The sequence below is a fragment of the Aythya ferina genome (assembly GCF_964211825.1).
Source record: "Aythya ferina genome assembly, chromosome: 1".
Taxonomy (NCBI): domain Eukaryota; kingdom Metazoa; phylum Chordata; class Aves; order Anseriformes; family Anatidae; genus Aythya; species Aythya ferina.
This window is the reverse complement of record NC_140296.1, coordinates 44,711,812-44,733,047: the sequence shown is the minus strand read 5'-3', so window position 1 is coordinate 44,733,047 and position 21,236 is coordinate 44,711,812. Positions and strand designations below refer to the sequence as shown.

Sequence of the window (21,236 nt, the reverse complement as noted above, 5' to 3'; positions counted from 1 at the left end):
CTTTCAAATATCAGTTCACTGGTTCTCAAACTTCTTTGGTAGTTGAAGGTCCTTTTCCCCACCCTTGTATGTGTATTTCCACTGTGATCTTCTCCATATCACAATCTAATTTGCTTTGTACTACCCTGCCAAACAAATGCATTAATTCACAATACCTGGCCCCTGAAAGAATAAGAAAGAAGGAAAGAAAGAAAAGGCAAAAAGCCTCAATGCTCACTACTTCTAAAGAATTCAACAAGCAAAGAAAATAACCTTGTGAAGTTAGTCATAGCCCTGACTAGCTTAATTGTCCTTCAGATTTTTCCTGCCTTGTTCAAGCAAGGCTGTCCTGCATTCTTAACCTAGGCTTTCCTTCTTTACTTAGTCTTTGTGCCATCTGTCTACACCAGGGTATTATAGGGAATTCCTTACATTTACTCCGTATACCTTAAGTCCAGTTTCTCACACCAGCCTAGTCTTTGGTAGTACGCAACCTAAGAGAAAGTATAACCTGGACTGTTTGTTTTGGTTGTGGATTTTGGTTGTCTTCCGTTTGTCCTATCTCATTTTACAATCTGAAGAAAGGGAGAATAAGGGGCAGAATTTCACAGGCCTTGACATATTATTTTTTTTTTTGCTCAGTAGTTTGTCCATTAGTTTTTCATTTGTTTTCTAGTTATACGAAATTATTATCCACGGTTCCTGCTGTGGGGAGGTTTTGAGCTTGCCATCACGAAACAGTTAACACTATTAAAAATTTCTAATATGCATTTAGCAATCAGATTAAATCTTTATTTCCAGAGAATAAAATTAGCAACCACAATAAATAATGCATTTTAAAATTCAGTAATAATAACAAAACTGATCCTGGTAAGAAGATAAATCCTGAATTCTGCTCGTCATTTGGCTGTGGCACAGGTCTGAACCTTTCTTTAGTCTGCACTGCCTCTGTCCCTTTTCATTTTTTTATCCTGGTGTCCTCATCACAGTATGAGAGAGAGAGACTAAAGCCAGATGGAATAGACTGAAATTTCTTCCTTTTCCTCCTTTCTTCCCTGCCTAAAATATGATTCATATCTCAACAGGAAAGTTCAGTCACCAGTTTGAGAACCGTTTGGTCAGCCAAAATTTCTAAGGCTCTGTTAAGATGACTTAAATTTAGCGAAGCTTGATACTTCTAATAAGCTTCAAAACAGAATTTTCATTTATTTTTTTTAAATCAACCTTTTTTCCTTTTTTTTTTTTTCAGACGGAAAACCTAGAGAGTACAGTAACCATACCAGATATAAGATTACATAGCAATCCTTCAGCTTTTAATGTTTACTGCAATGTCCGCCATTGTGTATTGGAGTGGCAAAAAAAGGAAGCATCTGTATCTTTGGCTTCAAAGAACAGCGTGCAGAGTGGGGATTCGGACAGTGATGAAGAAGAGGAATCCAAAGAGCCACCTATTAAACTTCCAAAGGCAAGTAGCTCTTTAAAGTGTGCCATGTGTGTGGTTTAAAGTTTGTATGTTATGTCTTCTGAGATTTAGCAGTGTTATGGACAGAACAGTTGCATGTGGAAGCTAAAAGGTCAGTGACATTAAATGTGTTAGAGGTTATGTGTTAGATGGGTATGTGTTAGATTAAGAAGAGACTCTGAAGAGTGGTGCAGTTTTAAAAGAAATGGTGAATTAGAAAAAATAGCATGGAAATTCAGTAAGAGACCTCAGTATTCCTTTCTTAAAATATAACATTAAATTACACACTTGGTTACAGTTACTATAGCAGTTATCAAATTGATGAAAACCAGTATTCTTTCAAACTATTCATTTTTTAGCAAAGAAACTATTAAATATCTAAGAGTTCAAGAACTTCTGCTTATTCAACAATGATTTAGATACTTGTTACAACCGTGAACTTTTTAATAACTATCTAGATAATATTGGATTGTTTAGATACCTATAAAGTAAAACTGTTATTATTGCTTTCATTTGCATATATAAATTTGAAAAAGGTATACACTTGAAGCTGTCTCCCAACAAGTAGTAAAACTTACAGGCTAACTGTAAATTGATTTGTATTCTGAATAAGTGTCTGTCTTATGCTTTGAGTATAGTGTTCTGTTTTTTATGTATAATGAAAAATATTTAGTTGGGTTTAATTTGTTAAATAGAGACAAAGCTTTTGAAGTTTGTAAGGCTTATAATATTACCTAAACCAGTTTCTGAAAGTAATCACTAGCTTATTTTAAAGAATACTGAACTCTTCAGTGTTTGACACTGAGATGAAAGTCATACTCCAAAAACACATAACCAGGATTTCTGCTCTTCCAGGTTCTCAAGTGTTAACTGTTGAAGTTGGTTGGTTGTGTGGTATAGTGATACTTTCTGTTCTTGAAAATCCTTTGTTTAATTGAGAAGTTGAAAACATTGTATTTTTATGCAGCGTGAGCTTAATTTAAGATGTTCTGTTGAAATGTCTCTTAATCTGTTCTGTTGAAATGTCTCTTAATCTTAAAAGTGAGGAAATCAGTTTTGTCAAAGTTCTTGTTTAGAATACAGTTTGGAATAAACGTCTCTGTAATGAGATTGAAGGGGAAAAAAAAAAAACACACCCGATTTGCTCATTTTCAGATGTTGCCACAATAAAGTTTGTATTTCTGTTATGTTTGGACAGTTTAGCATCTTGCTTTGATACCTTGAAGTTTTGGATTTACAAGAAATACTGGCCTTTGCCTGACTGTTTGAAAGAGGGCAGATTCAGTTCTACTGCTCTGATTTGTAATTACTAGAGTTAGAGAGAGGCTTTGTTTGTCAGGGAGAAGAGAGTGGTGTCTTATATTAAACTTAGCATTGGACTGTGTTTGATCCACAAAAGCCCTGTAGTAAAAGGAGCAAATGCTGGATTAAGGTAGAATTAAGCGATTAAATATTCTTTATTCCTGCAGTGGCATACATTTTACTGTTTTGTTAATGAGCTCAAGCTCATTTAAGCAAAAGTTTAAGCAAAAATGAAAGCATTTTAAGTTGTAACAAAAAGTAGAAGAAAAATAAGTATTCTCTTCAGAAACTCATTCTAAGTCTTTTAATATTCATTTGGAGAATGTTTTACCTGTGTAAGTATTTTTTTATGTATATAATAATATTCAGCATTAATTTTAATGTATGACAATACATATTATTTTGTATTATTAAACAGAAGTGCAGATGTTAGGTAATTATGAGAGGGAAGACAATAGTGTAGATAAGATTTCTGGAATAAATCATTGGACGAAATAATTATGGGTCGTAGTGGTTACATTCAGGACAGTGTTTTGTGTACCCTTTTTAAGGTGAGCTATGCTTTTGATTTTAAGCTTCAAAGTTTTTAGAAAGGGGCGCAGGAGGATGGCTTCATGGAGAGTGTCAGTAAAAGCTGGCAGGCTGTAACACAGAAAGTGAGAACACAGCAGCACTTGTTTTGGCTCAGAAAGCCTTCAGAGAGCTGTGAGAACAAATTTAAGGTGTCTTGAAAAAACCTGTGTGCTTATTCTGTTCTTCACTGTACAGAGTTGGAAGGAGTTGAGATAGATAAAGACTTTTTTTATTTATATGATGTTTGGCTTTTGAGTCCCTTCTGTCGCTCTAGCTCAAATAGTGGATTCTTCACAGCCTAATCTCCTAGGCTGCCTGTTTGCCTTTTCTGTTCAGCTGGAATGGTGCTTTTGGAATGTAAGGAGGAGCCCCGGAGGTGGGATGCCATTGTTTTGGCTCTTCCTAGCTGTAGCAGTGAATCAGCATGAGCTGTAGTTCCCAGTGGTACCTGAGTGAATTTTGTGAAGTAACGTTTGCTGTGCTTTTTCACTGTTTATACTTGGTGTCACCTGGGTCTGCCTGCTGACTTACTTCATAGGAGACCTGAAGGCAAAGAGACCTGTTTTGAGAAGTCTGCCCAATATATCAATGTCAGATACCAAAACAAGAATGTGTGTAGATCAGGATAAATCCCAGTAGAGCTATCCCTAGTTGACGATAAGTTGGTTACTACTGTAGTAGAAGTTCACCAAATTATTTTCTCTGCTGTTTTTCATGCATTAGGTTCCTTGCTTTCTTCAGGTGCTAGACAAGGTCTGTTGTCTGAAGACTGGGAAAAACAGTGACTCAGAGATACCCTTACTTTTCAGTGATATTACTTCTAAAAACATCCTACAGTGTATCTTATTCTTTAGCTTGCAAGATCATAATGACTTCGCATCCTGAAGAACTATCTATGCTGTTATTTTGTTGACAGGTTTTTCTTCCCGTGTAGATTGCATGCATGTCTTTTCCCCCCACTCCTTTGAGTGTATGAAACGTAAGGTGTAATTTGCAGGAAAATTGCTGTTGAAGACTTGATTCAATTTTGTTTCTTTTCTTCCTCCAGAAATCAAGCAAGTGGTAAAATAACTCCTGAAAGACAGGAATTGAAATAGATCGAATGACAGAGAAGACAGCTATAAGGCATCCAGTATATGTTATAGCTGGCTGTCAGACATGAGTGACAGTTCCATTAACAATTTTATTTATTTTCACGTTTCACTCCTCCTTAGATTTGAATCAGGAGTGAATCAGTATTAGATACTCCAAATGTTGGGGCTTTTCCAACATCTTAGCCTCAATGTTGTTTTTTTTTTTTAGTAGAAACACATAGTCAACTTTTGAAGGTATGCTCACCTATTTGTAATGAGGTAGTCCTGCTCACTTTGCTTTCATCTTTGTAATTATTAAAAATACTGACTTTGAGAAGGCAGTGAGTGGAACAGTCGGTAGGGATAAGCATAAATATAATCACAGAATATTCAGGAATGCTGAAAGGGAGAGTTAAGAGTGGCTGTAACAGGTAACAGTGCTCTTATAGATGTTGTATTAGTTGGCATGAGGTGTGTCTGTGAGAAGTACATATGGAGCTTTACTGACTAGTAACTAACCTCCCTTTTTATTGTCACAAAACAATCTCAGAGGCTTTGGAGAGGAAAGTACTGGTGCTGCCAGTATCAGCTGTCAAGTATACTTCGACTCAAGTAGGGAACTCCAGCTGCAAGCCAATTCTCACTTGCTGGTTCACAGTAATGAGTGATGAAAAAGGGAAGAAATGGTCTGTCAGCTCACGTATGAACTTAATAGAAATCAGAAGGGGTGAGAGGCAGAGTTGGTCTTATGCTGTCTAAAAATTGAGTTTCCTTATTTTTTCAGGGTGCTGTTACTGTGCTTAGATATGTTCTTTCATATAATCATACTATCTCTGTTTAATATTTACTAGTATGGTTGTGTAGGTGCTTTTTTTATTCTGATTTTTTAAATTACTGTTGTATTCTGTATTACATAGTGTTATTCAAATAACTGTCTTGTTCTGTGAATGTTGGGATATGCCTTTATTGATTAAGCAAGATCTGAAAATATCATATTAACAGATATTCTAAAGTATTTGTACTTTTTTTTTAGATCATTGAAGTTGGATTATGTGAAGTCTTTGAACTGATAAAGGAGACAAGATTTTCCCATCCATCCTTGTGTCTCAGGAGCCTACAAGCCCTACTTAATGTGCTCCAGGGCCAGCAACCAGAAGGCCTGCAATCAGAGCCTCCTGAAGTCCTAGGTATTATCACGTTTTTGTTCCCCCATCTGTTATTGTATTCAGTAGGAAAAAAAAAGTATCTTTTTTTTTGTTTGTTTTAATTAATATGGTTGTTCGTGCTCTTAACTTACTGAGTTAATTCTGGAGTGTAAATTCCCTTATGGTGTGTGTAACCAGTAATTCTCAGCAGTAATCTTTTGTAGAACAGAAGTGTTGTCATGTAAAGGTTCATTTAAAAACAAACAAGTCATATTTGTTATTGTGTAATGCAGGGTTTCATTGAAACATAGTAAACCTGACAGTCTTATAAACTGTGATTCATTTGTTTTACTGAATCTATAAAATACTTGGTCTTACTGCAAAGAAGATAATTCTATAGTGAACTTATATTGCAATGTACTGTTGTATTCTACAGCTTAGCTATTTAATGTTGTAATTTAAAAATAAATAATAAGGCTGCTAAACAAATAGAACAGGATAGTGAGAGCAAACTAAAACCATTTTCCCCTGGAGCCTGCTTCTTCCTAGGCACAGTTTCAACCTCAGTTCTTCAGCCTTCTAGCCCTACCCCAAGCAGCACAGGGGAATGAGGAATGGGGTTTGCAGTCAGTTTATAGCACTGTTCCTCCTCACACTGCTGCTGCTCCAGCCTGGGGTCCCTCCCCCAGGATACAAGTCCTGCACAGACTGCTCCAGTGTGGGGTCCTTCCCATGGACCAAAGTTCTTTAAGAACTGCTTCTGCGTGAGTCCATTCACGGGCTACAGTCCTTCAGAAATGCGCTGGTTCAGCATGAGTCCCCCACAGGGCTGCAGATGCTGTCAGAAAACCTCCTCCAGGGTGGGCTCCTCTCCATGGGCAGCAGGTCCTGCCAGGAGCCTGCTTCACCAGGGGCCTCTCCACAGGCCACAGGGGAACTTCAGCTCTGACACCTGGAGCACCTCCTGCCCCCCTTCTGTACTGACCTTGGGCTCTGCAGGGCTGGTTCTCTCTCCTCAGTCTCTCAGCTGCTGTTGCACAGCAGTTTTGTTGTTTGTTTTTTTTTAAATTTTATTTCCCTTTCTTCAGTCTGCTCTCCCTGGCTCAGCTCTGGCCAGCAGCAGGTCCCTTTTGGAGGTGGCTGGACCTGGGGCAGCTGCTGGGATCTGCTCACAGAGCCCATGTATTATTATATTCATTATTGCCATGTAATCCCAATACAGACAAAAATTAAATTTATTTTCACACCCTGATTGGTACCAATATTCAGCCTTGCATATGATTAAAGTAATTTTCAAGCTTTGATTTGAAATGCTTATTTCTGAAAAATGGGCTGTGCTTCAATATGGGTAATGTTCATAAAGATTAGACAAAGCCTGTGAAAACCTACACATCATCTCAGTGATGAAGTACACTGAATAGGCAGGTAAAGTAACTCCTCCTGACTTGTCACTTACAGTAGTGTTCCACGGTAACATGAAGACTTAAGGTTTTTCATGTTCTTCCATCCTTGTGATTTTCCAGACTCACCTTTCTCTGGGTGAAATAGAATGTAGAGTTAAGGTTGATTATTATAGCCCTGTTTAAATGGGGGACAGCCTTTTCTGCGTTGAAATAGGGTTAAACTTAATGGCTATGGGAAGATACCATGTAATTTGTAAGTTTAAAATTAATTTCCCATTGGTTGGCAAACTATCTAGTATGATCTTGTGACTTGTCTGTTTAACTGCTGTGTTTATCTGCAGAATCCCTGTTCCAGCTTCTTCTGGAGATAACTGTCCGTAGCACGGGAATGAATGACAGTACCGGACAGTCCTTGACAGCACTTTCCTGCGCTTGCCTCTTCAGTTTGGTAGCCGCATGGGGAGAGACAGGAAGAACGTTGCAAGCAATCTCTGCTATCCTCACCAATAATGGCAGCCATGCATGTCAAACTATTCAGGTTGTGTAATAAAGCTTTTCCATATCTGGAAATTTGTGTAAATGATGTCTACATGAATTCCAAGATGATCTGATATGTAAATTCAGATAATTCTTTTCTCACTGTTTTTAAAATAAGAGTAGGTATTTCATGGTCTCTCTTGAGATGTAGATAGAATAGAAAATGGAACACTTAAAAATAAGCATGTTTTTTAACTCAGTTTTTGTTTTACTGTTTTTAGGTGCCAACCATTTTAAACTCTCTTCAGCGGAGTGTACAGGCAGTTCTGGTGGGCAAAATACAAATCCAGGACTGGTTCAGTAATGGGATAAAGAAGGCAGCCTTGATGCACAAATGGCCATTGAAAGAAATATCTGTAGATGAAGATGACCAGTGCCTGCTTCAGAGCGATGGTTTTTTCCTATATCTCTTATGTAAAGATGGGCTTTACAAAATTGGCTCTGGATATAGTGGGACAGTGAGGGTAATGTTACTTTTTGTCTAATGAATGATAATTAAAATATTATCCTTTAAGATGTCCTGTTTCCATTGAGAATCTTTTGTAACTTAGTTATGATCAGTTTTTACATTTTGTCTATTCTGTTCTACTGATTTCTATGATAATTTTGCAGTATTTTCCTACAGTTTTCACTTCTCAGTATGGCTGAAGATGTTGTTCAGATTATAAATGATTGATTAATTGTATAATTGTGATTCTGATATTTGTTTAACAGTTGGAATTTTCTGATTTCCAGGGCCATATATATAATTCTACATCCCGCATCAAAAACAGAAAGGAGAAGAAGTCTTGGTTAGGCTATGCTCAGGTAGGTGAATGCTCAAAACATAACAAGCACCCTCCCCACCCTTCCAAGAGTAATTTAAGTAGAGAACAGCTTAGAGGAAGTTTACACAGATATACTTTATATATTTGCTTTATATATATTTTGTAAATACTTTATTTACAAAAGTATTTCTTTGGTACTGAGTTTCAAGTTACAGTGGAAGATAAGGAGCATCTAATGGTATAAAAGAGGGAATAATGAAGTGTCAATTATTTGCATTGTCACCAGAAGACTTTCTCCAAGTATGATGGTTCAACATTTATGAATTGTGCAGTGACACTTGATGTCTGTTTCTTTCAGTAAATAAGTTGGTGGATGTAAAAATGCTGTTGCAGCAAAGTGCTATAGCAGATGCTTATAATACCAATTTACAATTTATTTTTTTAAACATTTGCAGTAAAACATAGAAGTGCTCTTTAGGTCATTGAGTGTGGATTGAAGGGTACATAAACCATAAGTAGAAATAATTGTTGATGTTACCCCAGGGAAATGTTACCCCAGGGAAATGTTAACTGTATTTGGATATTTGGATGTGTGGTTTTTTTTTTTTTAGAGTTAGTTTCTGGAATATTGGTAAACTTTTTTTTATACCTTTGCCATTCACTATAGAAAAAGTTTTGGTGTGGGTTTTTGTTTGTTTGTTTGTTTGTTTTTTCAGAATCAAGTTATTACCATTCAGTGCTCTCAAAAAAAAACCACCAAACAACTAAATGAAAGAACACTGAGTTTGCTACATTTTTATACTACCATTTTTATTGTATATTTACTATTAAACAAGTGATCTCATTGCCCGTGTGAAACTAGATATACACCTTGGCATGCTTTTGAAGTGAAATTTTTCATTAGAAATACATATTCTGTTATTACAGATGCCACATATATAATAGCTGATTCTCTTTAGTATTACAACAGATTATCAACATATACTGATACAAATGTGTGAGGATGCATTCATTCAGGAAACTTTTTTATTGGTTTGAAAACAAATAGGATCCATACAGTTTCACTACATACAGTTACATATTTGGACATTCTGCACATAGCTATAAATATATTTAATATTATTCCTTGCATGCTTGTACAGCTGTATGCATTCACACAGTGATTGTGCACAAAGACACTGCTAGTTGGAAAAAAAGTCAGTCTGGTGCTATATTTATAGGAGGATACATAAGTTTCATTTACTGCAAAGTATGTGACCATAAAAGAGGTGAAATGTGCCCACAGTTACATTTCCCTTCAGTTGCTATGTTGAGTCAGCTCAAGTTCAAGTGATTTTTCTTATTTCATGATGCAAGTTGTTTCAGACTAAAGCTTTTCTATCTTTAATGGTCTTTACTTCTTATTTTTCCTAGTTTGTGTTGCTTTTTTGTTTTTCCTTCAGCTTTGATGAATGTATCCAGGAAAATTCAAGTAGTTTAGATGGAAGAAAAAGCGTCGGATGTATTATTCATTCAAGTTAGGTTATCATAACTAGGGTCTGTGACTCTTTGGCAAGTAAAGGTATTTTGAGGTTAGGCCTCAGTGACTACCCTGTGAAATACATCCATTCTTAGAGGGGTAAATCTCCACCTGAGACCGGTCACGCTTCAAGCAAGTGCCAGCCACTGTCAAATCTCATGGTGTGACACTGCCACTGTCAGAATTATCATTTAGTCATTATTCACATTGGTCTCTGGAACCCTCCTATAGGTGAATACTACTTTGCTTGGCCTCAGTCACATCTAATTAATATGTTCATAGGTGCTCTTAAGTAATCCTTTTCCTTTCATGTGGCTGCATTTATAGCAGAAATGTTCTCTAAATGTAAATTCCCTGACTGTGTTCCTACCCTGCTCCTCAGCATCTTTGAAGGGTGCAGTAGGCTTTGCAAGATCTAAAAAGCCATAGGAGGAAAGTTGCCAGGTGCCTCTCATATGTATATGCACGTTATGTGGAAGTGCGGGCTTATGTAGGCTATCTAGATTAAGGTAAAGCAAAACATATTTTCTGTGTTTATATATGCACTCAAAGTTATAGGTGTAAATAATAAACCTCAAACGTGAGCTTTCAGGTAGGTAAATCTTTCTACTGAGAAACCAACTATAAACTGGTGACTAAATGAAACTTAAACAAAACAAAAAACTAAAAAACCCACATATGAACAGAGAGAAGATACTGTTTTGCTATGCTAAAGTATACCAAAAGGTGTACAGCATCAATATGCTTGTTGATGTGGGCTGCTGACCATATATGGACTTTTGGGGAGCTGAAGGTATTCTACATGTGGAGAAACTGGAAGGGGTAATCATTAGTCCTGAATATGCCCCTTCACCTAGGTCTGGTTAGGAGATGGGAGGTGAACAATATAACAACTCATTTTATGTAACTTTTTGTGTCATGGCTGCTGTCACCAAAATCCCTACGTACTTTGGGGGAATCTCTTTCATGAAAAGCTTAGAAAGCTCACAAAACAAGATAGTCCCTATTGGAAGTCAAGGTGGTTAGCTAATATTTTTGAAAAATCTTACAGCCTTTTAATATACTTACTCATTAACATTTAGTCTACTATATGGGTCAATATATGTATCTTCTTCCTGGAATTCGTGCAAATCTTTCACTATTTTAGAAAATGGGGACAGTAACATGTTTTTTGCCGTGGCTTTTAACTGTATTTTATATACATATGAAGAACAGATTTACTCCATGTGGCTTCAGAAGCTGTATGTGAGTATCAGCATGTTGATCAGTGTGTGGAAAGTGTGGTGGGTGCCAAATTTCCAGTATTCGTCCAAGAATTTAATTATTGAAAAGAGAGTTGATTATGAAAGTAGAGCACATTTAATGTGAAACGTTTCAAAAAAATTTACACCATGCCTAAAATAATAATCGAATCTCTTTCATTTTTGTCAATGACCTTTGATGTATTTGAGATTATTTTCATACCAATGTATATATTCTTACTTTTACCAGGGCTATTTATTATATAGAGATGCGAACAATCACAGTATGACAGCCATAAGAATAAACCCTGAAACTTTGGAACAAGACGGTACAGTTGCTTTGCCAGGTATGAGCTTCCAGATTTGAGAAGATGGTTATAGTTTACTGTTTACATGTTATATATTTTCAAGTAAGCAGAAGAGAAAGCACAATAGATTTTGAGATAAGAAAAAAAATGCTTTATTGTGGCTCTGATTTGCTGCATTAGACCAGCTTCAGGGTTTTATTCAGAGGTTTTGCATCAACACCAACTACTGGAAGAATACTGTAATTTAAAAAAAAAAAGTATAGTTATCTCAATTTAAAGACTCCAAGAGTTTAGCTTCCTTCTTAAAGAATTTTTACTTATTTCTGGTTCGGGCTTTAATAATTTGGCTTAGGTATGACTTTGTTTCCAGTATCTTTTAAATGGAGATAATCACAAACTATGACCACAGCCATTTGATTTTGAATATAGGAAGAAATATGTCCAAAAACCAAAAGAGACTAATGAGCACTGGACCATGCTTTTAATGCTTCAATTAGTGTATTTGTTGTTTGTATTTTTTCATAGGAGCCTTATAACTTGTGTCTCTGCTTAGAAAATTAGGATGTTTCTCCAACATATTTTGACGGCTTCCTTGGTGAAACTTGTCTGTTAGCCAGCCATGTAAACAGACAGGGCGAAAGAATATTTTTTTTATCAAACAACAACAGGTTTATTCTTACAGATTAGAAGAAAGATTTTGTATTGCATCCTGGCATATATAAGAAGGCATTGCCTGAAGTCTCTGAAAAATTCTCTATTCTTGTATTTCAAAACCAATTTTTCTGAAACAAAATATGCATGTAGAATCTAGTCTATGCAATATTTGCATAGTCCTTAAAATGCTAGTGTCACTTGAAGCTGCTTGGTCTTTGCGAGGATGTATGAGAAATTTGGGTGAGAGCATGTTCAAGGATCTGACAAATTGCCTTACAGGATTGTTTTTCCACTTTATTCACCTCAAGGCAGCTTCAACTGTTAGGGTCCTTTGAGGTCCTTAACTGTGTTACCACTGATAAGCAAAGTATTATTCTTCATTCAGGCCTTGAGAGACACTTGAACACATTTGAAGTCTACACCTCAAAGCTGTTAGCTTTATTCTGCAAATCTTGGTGAAAACAAGTGTCATTCTTCAAGACAGCCTGTTTATACTACAAAAAGGCACAAATGAAATAGAAATGTACTAAACCTTCAGTGCAAAAGCAAAAGTCTTAAAACTGTGGAAATACCCCTTCAAAAATCCTTCACAAATTGTTACACAGTTGTGTTTTGTGTGGTTTGTGATAGTGTTGAAGTAGATGCTAGATGTTGTCCATAACTGCTGCCCTTTGTACTTCAGCCCTTGAACTTTGCTGTCTTGCTTTCTGCACTTATACACATTTATCTCATACTTACTTATTATGAGCAGATAATGGTCTTGTTCTTTTGGCTAGAACAAGTGGAAAGGGCTCCACTTCTTGTTATTTCTGTTTCCCATTAAAAGAAAAAAGATGGAGGTGGGTGTGAGTACGTGACCTATCCTGAGGAAACCCGAGTATGTACATAACTCTAAATAGTAATGGCTGTCCCATGTCTTGTAGCATGTTCTGTAGTTCTGAAAAACCACACCGGATAGAACTAGAGGGCAGTGACCTTGCTAACAGCTGAACACAGATATGAATCCAAGTATTTCCTCCAAATTGGTGTGGTATTCAGATGTACTTCTATCCGGAGTTAATCTCTTTCAAATGCCCTGGTTGGTCATAACACATTTAAATAAGGCATTCGTATTTATTTGTAAAGGGATGAGTAGGAGATTGGGTAATGTGATGAGGAGTTGATGTAGCTAGAAGTCATGTGGCATTAGAAAACTCTGTGAACTGTGGAACATTATCTTCTCTTTTCTCAGACAGTAGGATCCACCAGCTTCTTGAAACTATAAACTTCTCTTCCAAAGGGCTGCTAGACGACAGATTGGCTAGATGGCATCTGACAGATGATCTAGCCAACCTAACAATGTATGTGGAACTACCAGACTATTTGTCAACATTCTTGCATCTAATGAATGCCTTTGAAAAGTTTAATGCACTGTCCTTGAGCTGTCGGTCTTGCCTTCCCGGTGGAAATATCACACAATAATCACCAAATTCAGCGATATGCTATGTGATCGGACCTGAATTTACAGAGGAGGTTTTCATCTGAACTGTTTCTTTAATAGTAATTCTCACTATATATGAGAAAAGTTGGTGCGTTCAGCTGAAGTAGAAGTAGGTTTCACTGTTCTTTAAAGTTGCATAAGTATTCTGGAGCTAAGGGCTGTTTGCTTGTTCTGCATAGTACCACTACTGAAGATGGAATCATAGAATAGGCAGAGTTTAAAGACAGACATGAGGATCATTGAATCCAACTCCTGACTCCACACAGGGCAATGTCAGTCTTGAACAGTGTATCTGAAAGCATTGTCCAAATGTTTCTGGAACAATGGACAGGTTTGGAGCCGTGATCACTTCCCTGGGGAGCCTGTTCAGTGCCTGACCACCCTCTTAGTGAAGAACCTTTTTAATAATATCCAATTTGAACTTCCCTTCACACAACTTTAAGCCATTTCCACCTCTCCTATCCCTGCTAACCAGAGAGCAGAGATCACCTCCGTCTCTGCTCCCACTCATGAGGAAGCTGTAGATAGCATTGAGGTCAACCCTCGGTCTCCTCTTCTCTGAGCTTAAACTGTTTGGTCTTTGTAACTCATGCCCTCTAGTCCTTTCACCATCTTTGTTGTCCTTCTTTGGGAACATTCTAGTATTTTTATATCCTCCTTATATTGTAGAGACCAAAACAGATAAGCTCAGTAGTATTTAATAGCAGGCACTACATTCATGATACCTTGTATGAATATGGAAAGTGATATTTGTCAGTCATCTTCTCTTGGAGCCTTTGAAGTGGCTATGACTAGCATGTGTCTATAATTAAGTTATTTAGGTAAGATATAAGAACTTCCTGCTACAGTACTCTCCAAACACAAACCCTGAGTAGCTTTTCTTGATGCCCAGAATAATTTCCAAAGTCATAATGAATGACTACAGATGATCAGAAGAGCTCCTTGCTAGCTGAGATACTTACACAGTCCTACTGTTTGCAGATACTTCATTCACCTTCCATTTTCTCCTCTCCCCATTAATTTGATATTTATTGATGCATCTGGGTTATTTAATCAAGTGCTAATGTTTAGGAAGTCTTCCAAAGAATCTATTTTAAAAAGTCACACCTGTTCCCAGTTTCCTTTTTGAATGAACCAGACAAATACATGAACAACCCCCCAAAGTTGTTTATTGGGAGGCTTGTCTCTTCAATAGTAATGACTCAAGAATTAGGCCAAACAACGTAATATGGATCTAGTGATGGCAAGAATATCCCATTTCCTTGACAGTTACGCTTGTGTTAGCTCCTCATATGCCATTCAAGGGATCTTAATACTTACCTATAAGACATCCGGCTTCCTGTAGCCTTTCAGAAATGTCATTTAGATTATTTTTGGAACTTCAAGCTATTGACAACTCTTTCTGTTACATTGCTAATACCACTTCGCAGCATAGAGAATAAAGTGAGCTGACTTCAGTCATTAAATCTGAGCATAGTGTTGAGAGAGCAGTATTTAAAATTTCAGTGTATATGCCATTCTCCATCCTGCCTGCTGCTTACATACATTGTGTTGCATAGTTGTATGTGCTCTGTTTTAGGTCTGCTACTTCAAGATATGAGAATTAGAGTAGGCCACCTAATGCATATTTTATTCCTTGTAAGACATTTATTTTTGGACGAGACAATATAGCAGGAAATAGTAAATAAGATTTTGGATTTGTAAATAGTTCAAGTATTTTTTCAGATGTATTATTTTTATTAAAAGTACTTTCTCTACCTACTTTGCAAAAAATAACAAATTTGCTAATTGTGCTGGAAGCATATTGTGTATGTTTCATCTAGCGTTAAATCTGCTAGATAAACTGACCGATACTGGAACTTTATTTAGGTTATTATGCAGGTACTTAGAGCGTAAAATAGCTGTCCTATAGTATTCTTGGAAGAGGCCTCTTTCCTCTGTGTGATCAATGAAGGAGACACCTTACATGTACAAGACATAGAATCTCCCTTGTTAGTAGTTCCATCAGCAGAGCAGGAAAGAGACTGTATAGGGATATACCTCTAAACTTGTAGAGAAAGTAGTTGTCTTCTTTTTTTCTTTAATGTGGGCAGAATTATTTCCCTACCTTTTTTTCTTGGAAGAGACCAACCTGTTTTCAATAAATGCATGATACATGCAAGTATAAGTCTTACAGTTTTCCACAAAGCACTAGGTTTTCTCCTGATGAACAATGGAAAAACAAACGATGATAAGTTTGATTCTCTCAGGTTCATTTATTTCTGTAGGTTTTATATGTTGGACTTAGTAAACTTCTATTAAATATAATGAACCTTACTTTAAAAAAAAAAGTATTTGGGGCATGGGAAAGACTCCCAGGCAAAACTGAAAATTCTGTTACAGAAATTTAGATTACCCCTCACATGTGAATAGTAAATTATTTTACAATTAAATAGCGGGGTAACCTCTTACATTGCACACAACAGAAAGAGTTTTAATAACTTGTAAAGGGATGGAGGAGTAATGTATGTAATATATAGGTGAGAGAAGAGATACAATAAAAATCCTAAAATACCACATGATCAGGCCAGTATGTTCTCTTTGTAGATCTAACTAGAACTCTTGTAGTTAGATTGTAGTGAGAATAAATTAAGTGGAAGCAGAGAACTCTGTATGTGTGTTAATATTAACTAATCAGTGCACTCCATCTTTCACAGATTGTCATACTGAAGGGCAGAATATCCTCTTCACTGATGGAGAATATATTAATCAAATAGCAGCATCCAGAGATGTAAGTGTTATATATGATGGGTAAACTATTTTTCTCTCACCTAATTGCTTTATTTTACAAAATGTATACGATTTCATTTTTGCTTAAAGTTTGGCTTTTTCTTAGCTAACACAACTAAGGAAGAAATCCATGTAGCTAAAGGTAATGAAAAACTGCCATACATGTGTATATTCACACAATTGATTTGTGATGGAACATAATTTTTCAGATAAGTTTTAAGAAAAACTTCATCACTCTTTCTGGGAAAAAAAAATCTTACATTACATAATAATGGCTTTTTAACATGTTCTTCTATAGGGGCTCTGTGGGATAAGCTGCTTTAGTGTAATTTTAATCTTAATTTCATTTCCTGTAATTGCTTTGGTACTTGTTGGAGAATTTCAGACAGACTTAATAGAAGAGGTAGCAAAGATATACTACATTCCAGTAGATTTTATATGAAAATTCCACTGGCCAAAACTGTGGAATAAATAGCTGTGAAGTAAGCTGTGAAGTAAGTGCTTTGGTGAGAGGTGAAACTGTGTTAGCTGTTGTATGTTTTCTTTGGCAGGCAGTTATTGCATTCACAGTTCTGGACTGGTCACTGTTTACTGCCTGTGAGAAAACTGTAACACATGGATGGAGCAGGGCTGGGGTGGGGCAGGGTAGGCAACAGATACTAGCTAGACATGCATCTGTAAGGAAACCAGTATTAACCAGTTTCCCTATTCAGACAACTTGTTTTTAACATGGCCAGATGAATGTACTTGTAAACAGAAACCTCTTTTAACTACTATTTAAATCAGTCATCCTTAAACTGCACTTAGAATTTTGAGTTATGAACCAGAAGAAGTTTAGGGCTTAAAATAAGGTTATAAATCATTGTGAAAGCAAGACTTCTGTGGTGAAGTTGGAAGCTAATTATTTCTATATTAATTCACTATTTTAGTAGCAAATTCAAAATATTTTTAAGGTCTGTCAGATGCTTCTCTTCAGACCATTATGTTTGCCATTTTCTTCTTTTTCCTCTGTACTAAACGTTACTTTATCTGTGTGCCATCTGATAATTTGCTCTGATCTAGTATAATGCACTTAGACCATGAAAAGTAAATCAGTGTATTTATTGTTCAATGAAACAATGAATATTTTATTTATTGCAGGATGGTTTTGTAGTGCGAATATTTGCAACAAGTACTGAACCAGTACTGCAACAGGAACTGCAGCTTAAGCTTGCAAGAAAATGCTTACATGCCTGTGGCATCTCATTGTTTGATCTGGAAAAAGACTTGCACATTATCAGTAAGTCCTGTTCTTTGAAGGTTAATAGTAAGCTAATAATTCAAATAATAAGACTGAAACCCTGCCCTTCCCTTTGTTTGCCTTTATTATGTGAAGGAAGGTATAACTCCATTGCAAATATCAAGAAGTATGAGGTTTTTGAAACAGCTTAAACACTGCTTGACTCATAGTAAGCCAAACAGTCGTTTTGAACCACAGTCTTTCTGTCTTTACCAGTATTTGCCTTTAGTTTATAGTTTAGTTTTAAGTATAGCATTGTTTGAAACTTAGACTTCATCATAGGGCTCACATAACATGTATTTAAGCTGTACAACTCCTTTCTGTGGGTCAGTGTTTATGAAAGTTAAAAGGACTGCTGGCTGGATTCATGGAAAGGAATGCATTGAAAGATAGATACTAACATATTTGAAAACCGCATTTGTGTCAGAATTTCTGAGATGGTAAACCATTGGTATCTGTGAAGGTAGTTTGGAAAAGTCACTTGGCATCTGCTTTGTTTTTGTTTTTGTTTTTTTGCTATTTTAGGTGACTGCTTTTGGCAGAACAAAAGGATGTTTGGCTACGTGGACCTTTTGTCTGACCAAGTGCAGTTGCTCTTACATTAGTGTTTTTTTCCTGTTTGAACAACTCCACCATGTCTAGCCCAGTAAGCCTTCTGGCAGCAAAATTTGTTTCACTTGCAGCTTTCTTAGAACCTTTGTTGTTACAAACTCTCCCTGATGGAGAGTCCATTAACTAGTCTGTGGAACTGCCTGGTAAAACTGACTGGTTAACTGCCTTCTTCCTTGCACAGGTACAGGGTTTGATGAGGAATCGGCTGTCCTTGGTGCTGGAAGAGAGTTTGCCCTTATGAAAACTGCTAGTGGAAAGGTATTAAAAATGTTTTGTAGTAAACAACATCAACATATTTCTATTTTTTTTTAATTTAATTACTATTTTCAACAATTTCTTTTTGCCTTCTTAATATGTTAGAATGAATTTATATGACTGTATTTAAATTTTTTTTCAGAGTCCTCTTGAAAGGGAAAAATGCAAATAATTATTTGAAAACATAAGTAGATGAAGTTGGAACCCGTGGGTAATTGGTGGCTTTTTTGGTTGAATTTATAGGAATTTCTACAGTCACTCTTACTTGGAGACAGTGTGGGGTTTTGTTCTAGATTTCAGGGAGAGAGATTACCTTTTGTCAACAAATGATGTATTAGCACACTGGCAAAAATCTTGACTTCCTCATGACTTTCCATAAGCCATCTAACAATAGCCACTTACGTCTCAGTCTGTTTTTTCAGGTCCTTCAGACAATTATCATGAAATTTCCCCCATAAGAAGTTTTTGTTTGATTTTAAGTCATTTGATACATTGGTTCTGCTTAGTAGAGACTGTTTTTCAGGGGTGCTTGCACATTCACTGAAATTTAGAAATAGTTTCGCTTACTTTCACCATGACTTTTTGACATTATTTAATGTGTTTCTATGTCGGTTTGGAAAAGCAATGTTATTTCACATGTATAAGCATAGATCTTTGTTTTCCTGTGCTCAGAATTTTGTTGCTGTACTGGAAGGAGGCTTTGTTATGCCACAACAGTGAGATTGTTATGCTCACAACAGTGAGATTCATGAAAATGGTCACATATAAGCTTAATTACTTTTTCCCAGTAAAATTTAATAATATGAAACCTAGAATTTGGTCAAGCTAGAACTCTTCAGACTACAGGTGGAGACAAATTATTTTGATCTTCAGACTAAGATCTCTCGTGTAGTTAAAGTCAGCAAACTTCCTAGTTTTGGTCTCTTAAGTTGTGTGTTTAAGCATAAAATACACTGTACAAGACATAATGAAAAATGGCTTTAAGTGCCTACATATGTTAACACACCTATTTCATAGTACTGTCCAGAGGAAGTCTTTTGTCCACATCAGTCATTTTGTATTTGTTCAAGTGACAAATTGTGTTTTATGTTACTGTTCACGTGCTCACTGCATTTACTGAAAATAAGTTTTTTATATATATAAGCATATTAGCATTCATAAAAAATCAGTGATTTTAATTATTTATGTTGTTTTTATACCACATTGCTTTTACAGAGACATTTCTCTTAAATGTTTTTTAACGCTTAGTTTCCTCTTAATAGTTTCTCTCGAACAGTTTCTTCTTGTGTATTTAATTTGTAAAGCCAAACAATTAGATACTAAAACTATCTGTTTCTCAGTAGAATGCATATTTCAAACCAAGTAGAATCTAATTAGGATGTTCCTCTCATTAAATCAAAATTCATAGGTATAGGATAGAGATAGAGATATCAGAAAAAGTTCCATGTGTTTTGAAATCAGCTTCAAACTGATACATGTTGAAGTGTTGTGGTGTAACTGCAAATGATATACTGTTTTTTTCCTAGATTTATTATACTGGCAAATATCAAAGCCTTGGAATCAAACAAGGTGGTCCTTCAGCAGGAAAATGGGTTGAACTACCAATCACGAAATCTCCAAAGATTATTCAGTTCTCGGTTGGACATGATGGTTCACATGCCTTACTTGTTGCAGATGATGGAAGTATATTCTTCACAGGTTCTGCTAGTAAAGGAGAGGATGGAGAATCAAGTATGTATTAGGTTGCTTGATCAGTACTTGTTAAAAGCCTATTAACTGCTTTTTAATTTCAAAGGAAAATTGTTAACATTTTCCAAGAACTTGAAAGCACGCCATCGGTAGAATTATTTTATATAATAGATACATTTTATAGGAAAAGTTTTTGAGAGTTCTATTAAAGTACTTACCACATACTAAGGAGATTTTGTGTATGAGCACATAACTTTGTGAAGTTATGCTTTAAGCAAAAATTGGATGTTTCTGAAAACTTGACTCTTGTGAACTTTCTTGTATTTCAGTAAAGTTTTTCAATGACATTAAATATTGCTGGGTTTGAATTTTACCCCAATATACAACCAGCATCACTGTTTCTCTCAGCTAATGATGTTGAACTCATTTTTAGTACAGTTTGGATTCTGTGGTGGGAGTGCTATTTTAATGTTGTTTTGATAAAAGTCAGTCATGTGTTCAGTCAAGAGGCCATGCAGTCTGTCTGGGAATTTGTCTAAAAATCTGAAGACCCAAACTTTTGCCTCTTCGCTGTTGGTTTAGAGAACTTTGTAAACTGGTGTTTTGCCAGCAGATATTTCTCTGTTATGGAGAAATTATAGAAAAATAATACAAAAATAACCTCCAAAATTAAATATTTCACTTTTGGAAACAGACTGTTGTGTTTGTTTGTGTGAGATTTAGGTGGGGTGGGGAATGGTAAAGACTTTAATAGTACTGAATTTTTTGTGCCTCAGTGTAGTTAGTCAGAACTATCAAATTGAACTCTTTATGCAGTAATAGATGGTTAGAATTTAAAATAGAATTTTAAAATAGATTTCAATTGTGTATGTGTGGGGTGTATATATATATTGCATATATATATATATTTGTTGTATATATATATATACAACATGAGGTTGAACCCAGCTTTATCTCAATTAACTGTATAGTAGTTTTACCTTTCAATGAAGTTGCTAACTACAACTCATTGGGCTCCATATGCAAGGTTTGGCCTAACTTATTTTGAAACAAAACATCTATAGCCTAGTGTTACTGTGAAGGACTAACTACACAGAACAGACAGTATTCTCCAGTAATGTATATTTTTTCCCATATGGCATAACTAAAATACAGGCAAGAACATATTATATTATAACATATTTGACAC

General features: G+C 35.9%; 1 protein-coding gene across 18 annotated transcripts in view; it reads left to right on the top strand.

Annotated features, from left to right (window-relative positions):
• The window catches only part of MYCBP2 (MYC binding protein 2), a 193,651-nt gene that overhangs the window by 30,517 nt on the left and 141,898 nt on the right, over positions 1-21,236 (top strand). For all 18 annotated transcript variants that reach the window (XM_084527321.1, XM_084527308.1, XM_084527311.1 and 15 more), the window contains exons 3-12: positions 1,229-1,444; positions 5,423-5,576; positions 7,279-7,475; positions 7,696-7,938; positions 8,210-8,281; positions 11,252-11,348; positions 16,140-16,213; positions 17,353-17,491; positions 18,285-18,361; positions 19,885-20,089. In XM_084527321.1, coding sequence (XP_084383447.1) covers positions 1,229-1,444; positions 5,423-5,576; positions 7,279-7,475; positions 7,696-7,938; positions 8,210-8,281; positions 11,252-11,348; positions 16,140-16,213; positions 17,353-17,491; positions 18,285-18,361; positions 19,885-20,089 — 1,474 coding nt within the window. The remainder of the gene's footprint in view (positions 1-1,228; positions 1,445-5,422; positions 5,577-7,278; positions 7,476-7,695; positions 7,939-8,209; positions 8,282-11,251; positions 11,349-16,139; positions 16,214-17,352; positions 17,492-18,284; positions 18,362-19,884; positions 20,090-21,236) is intronic.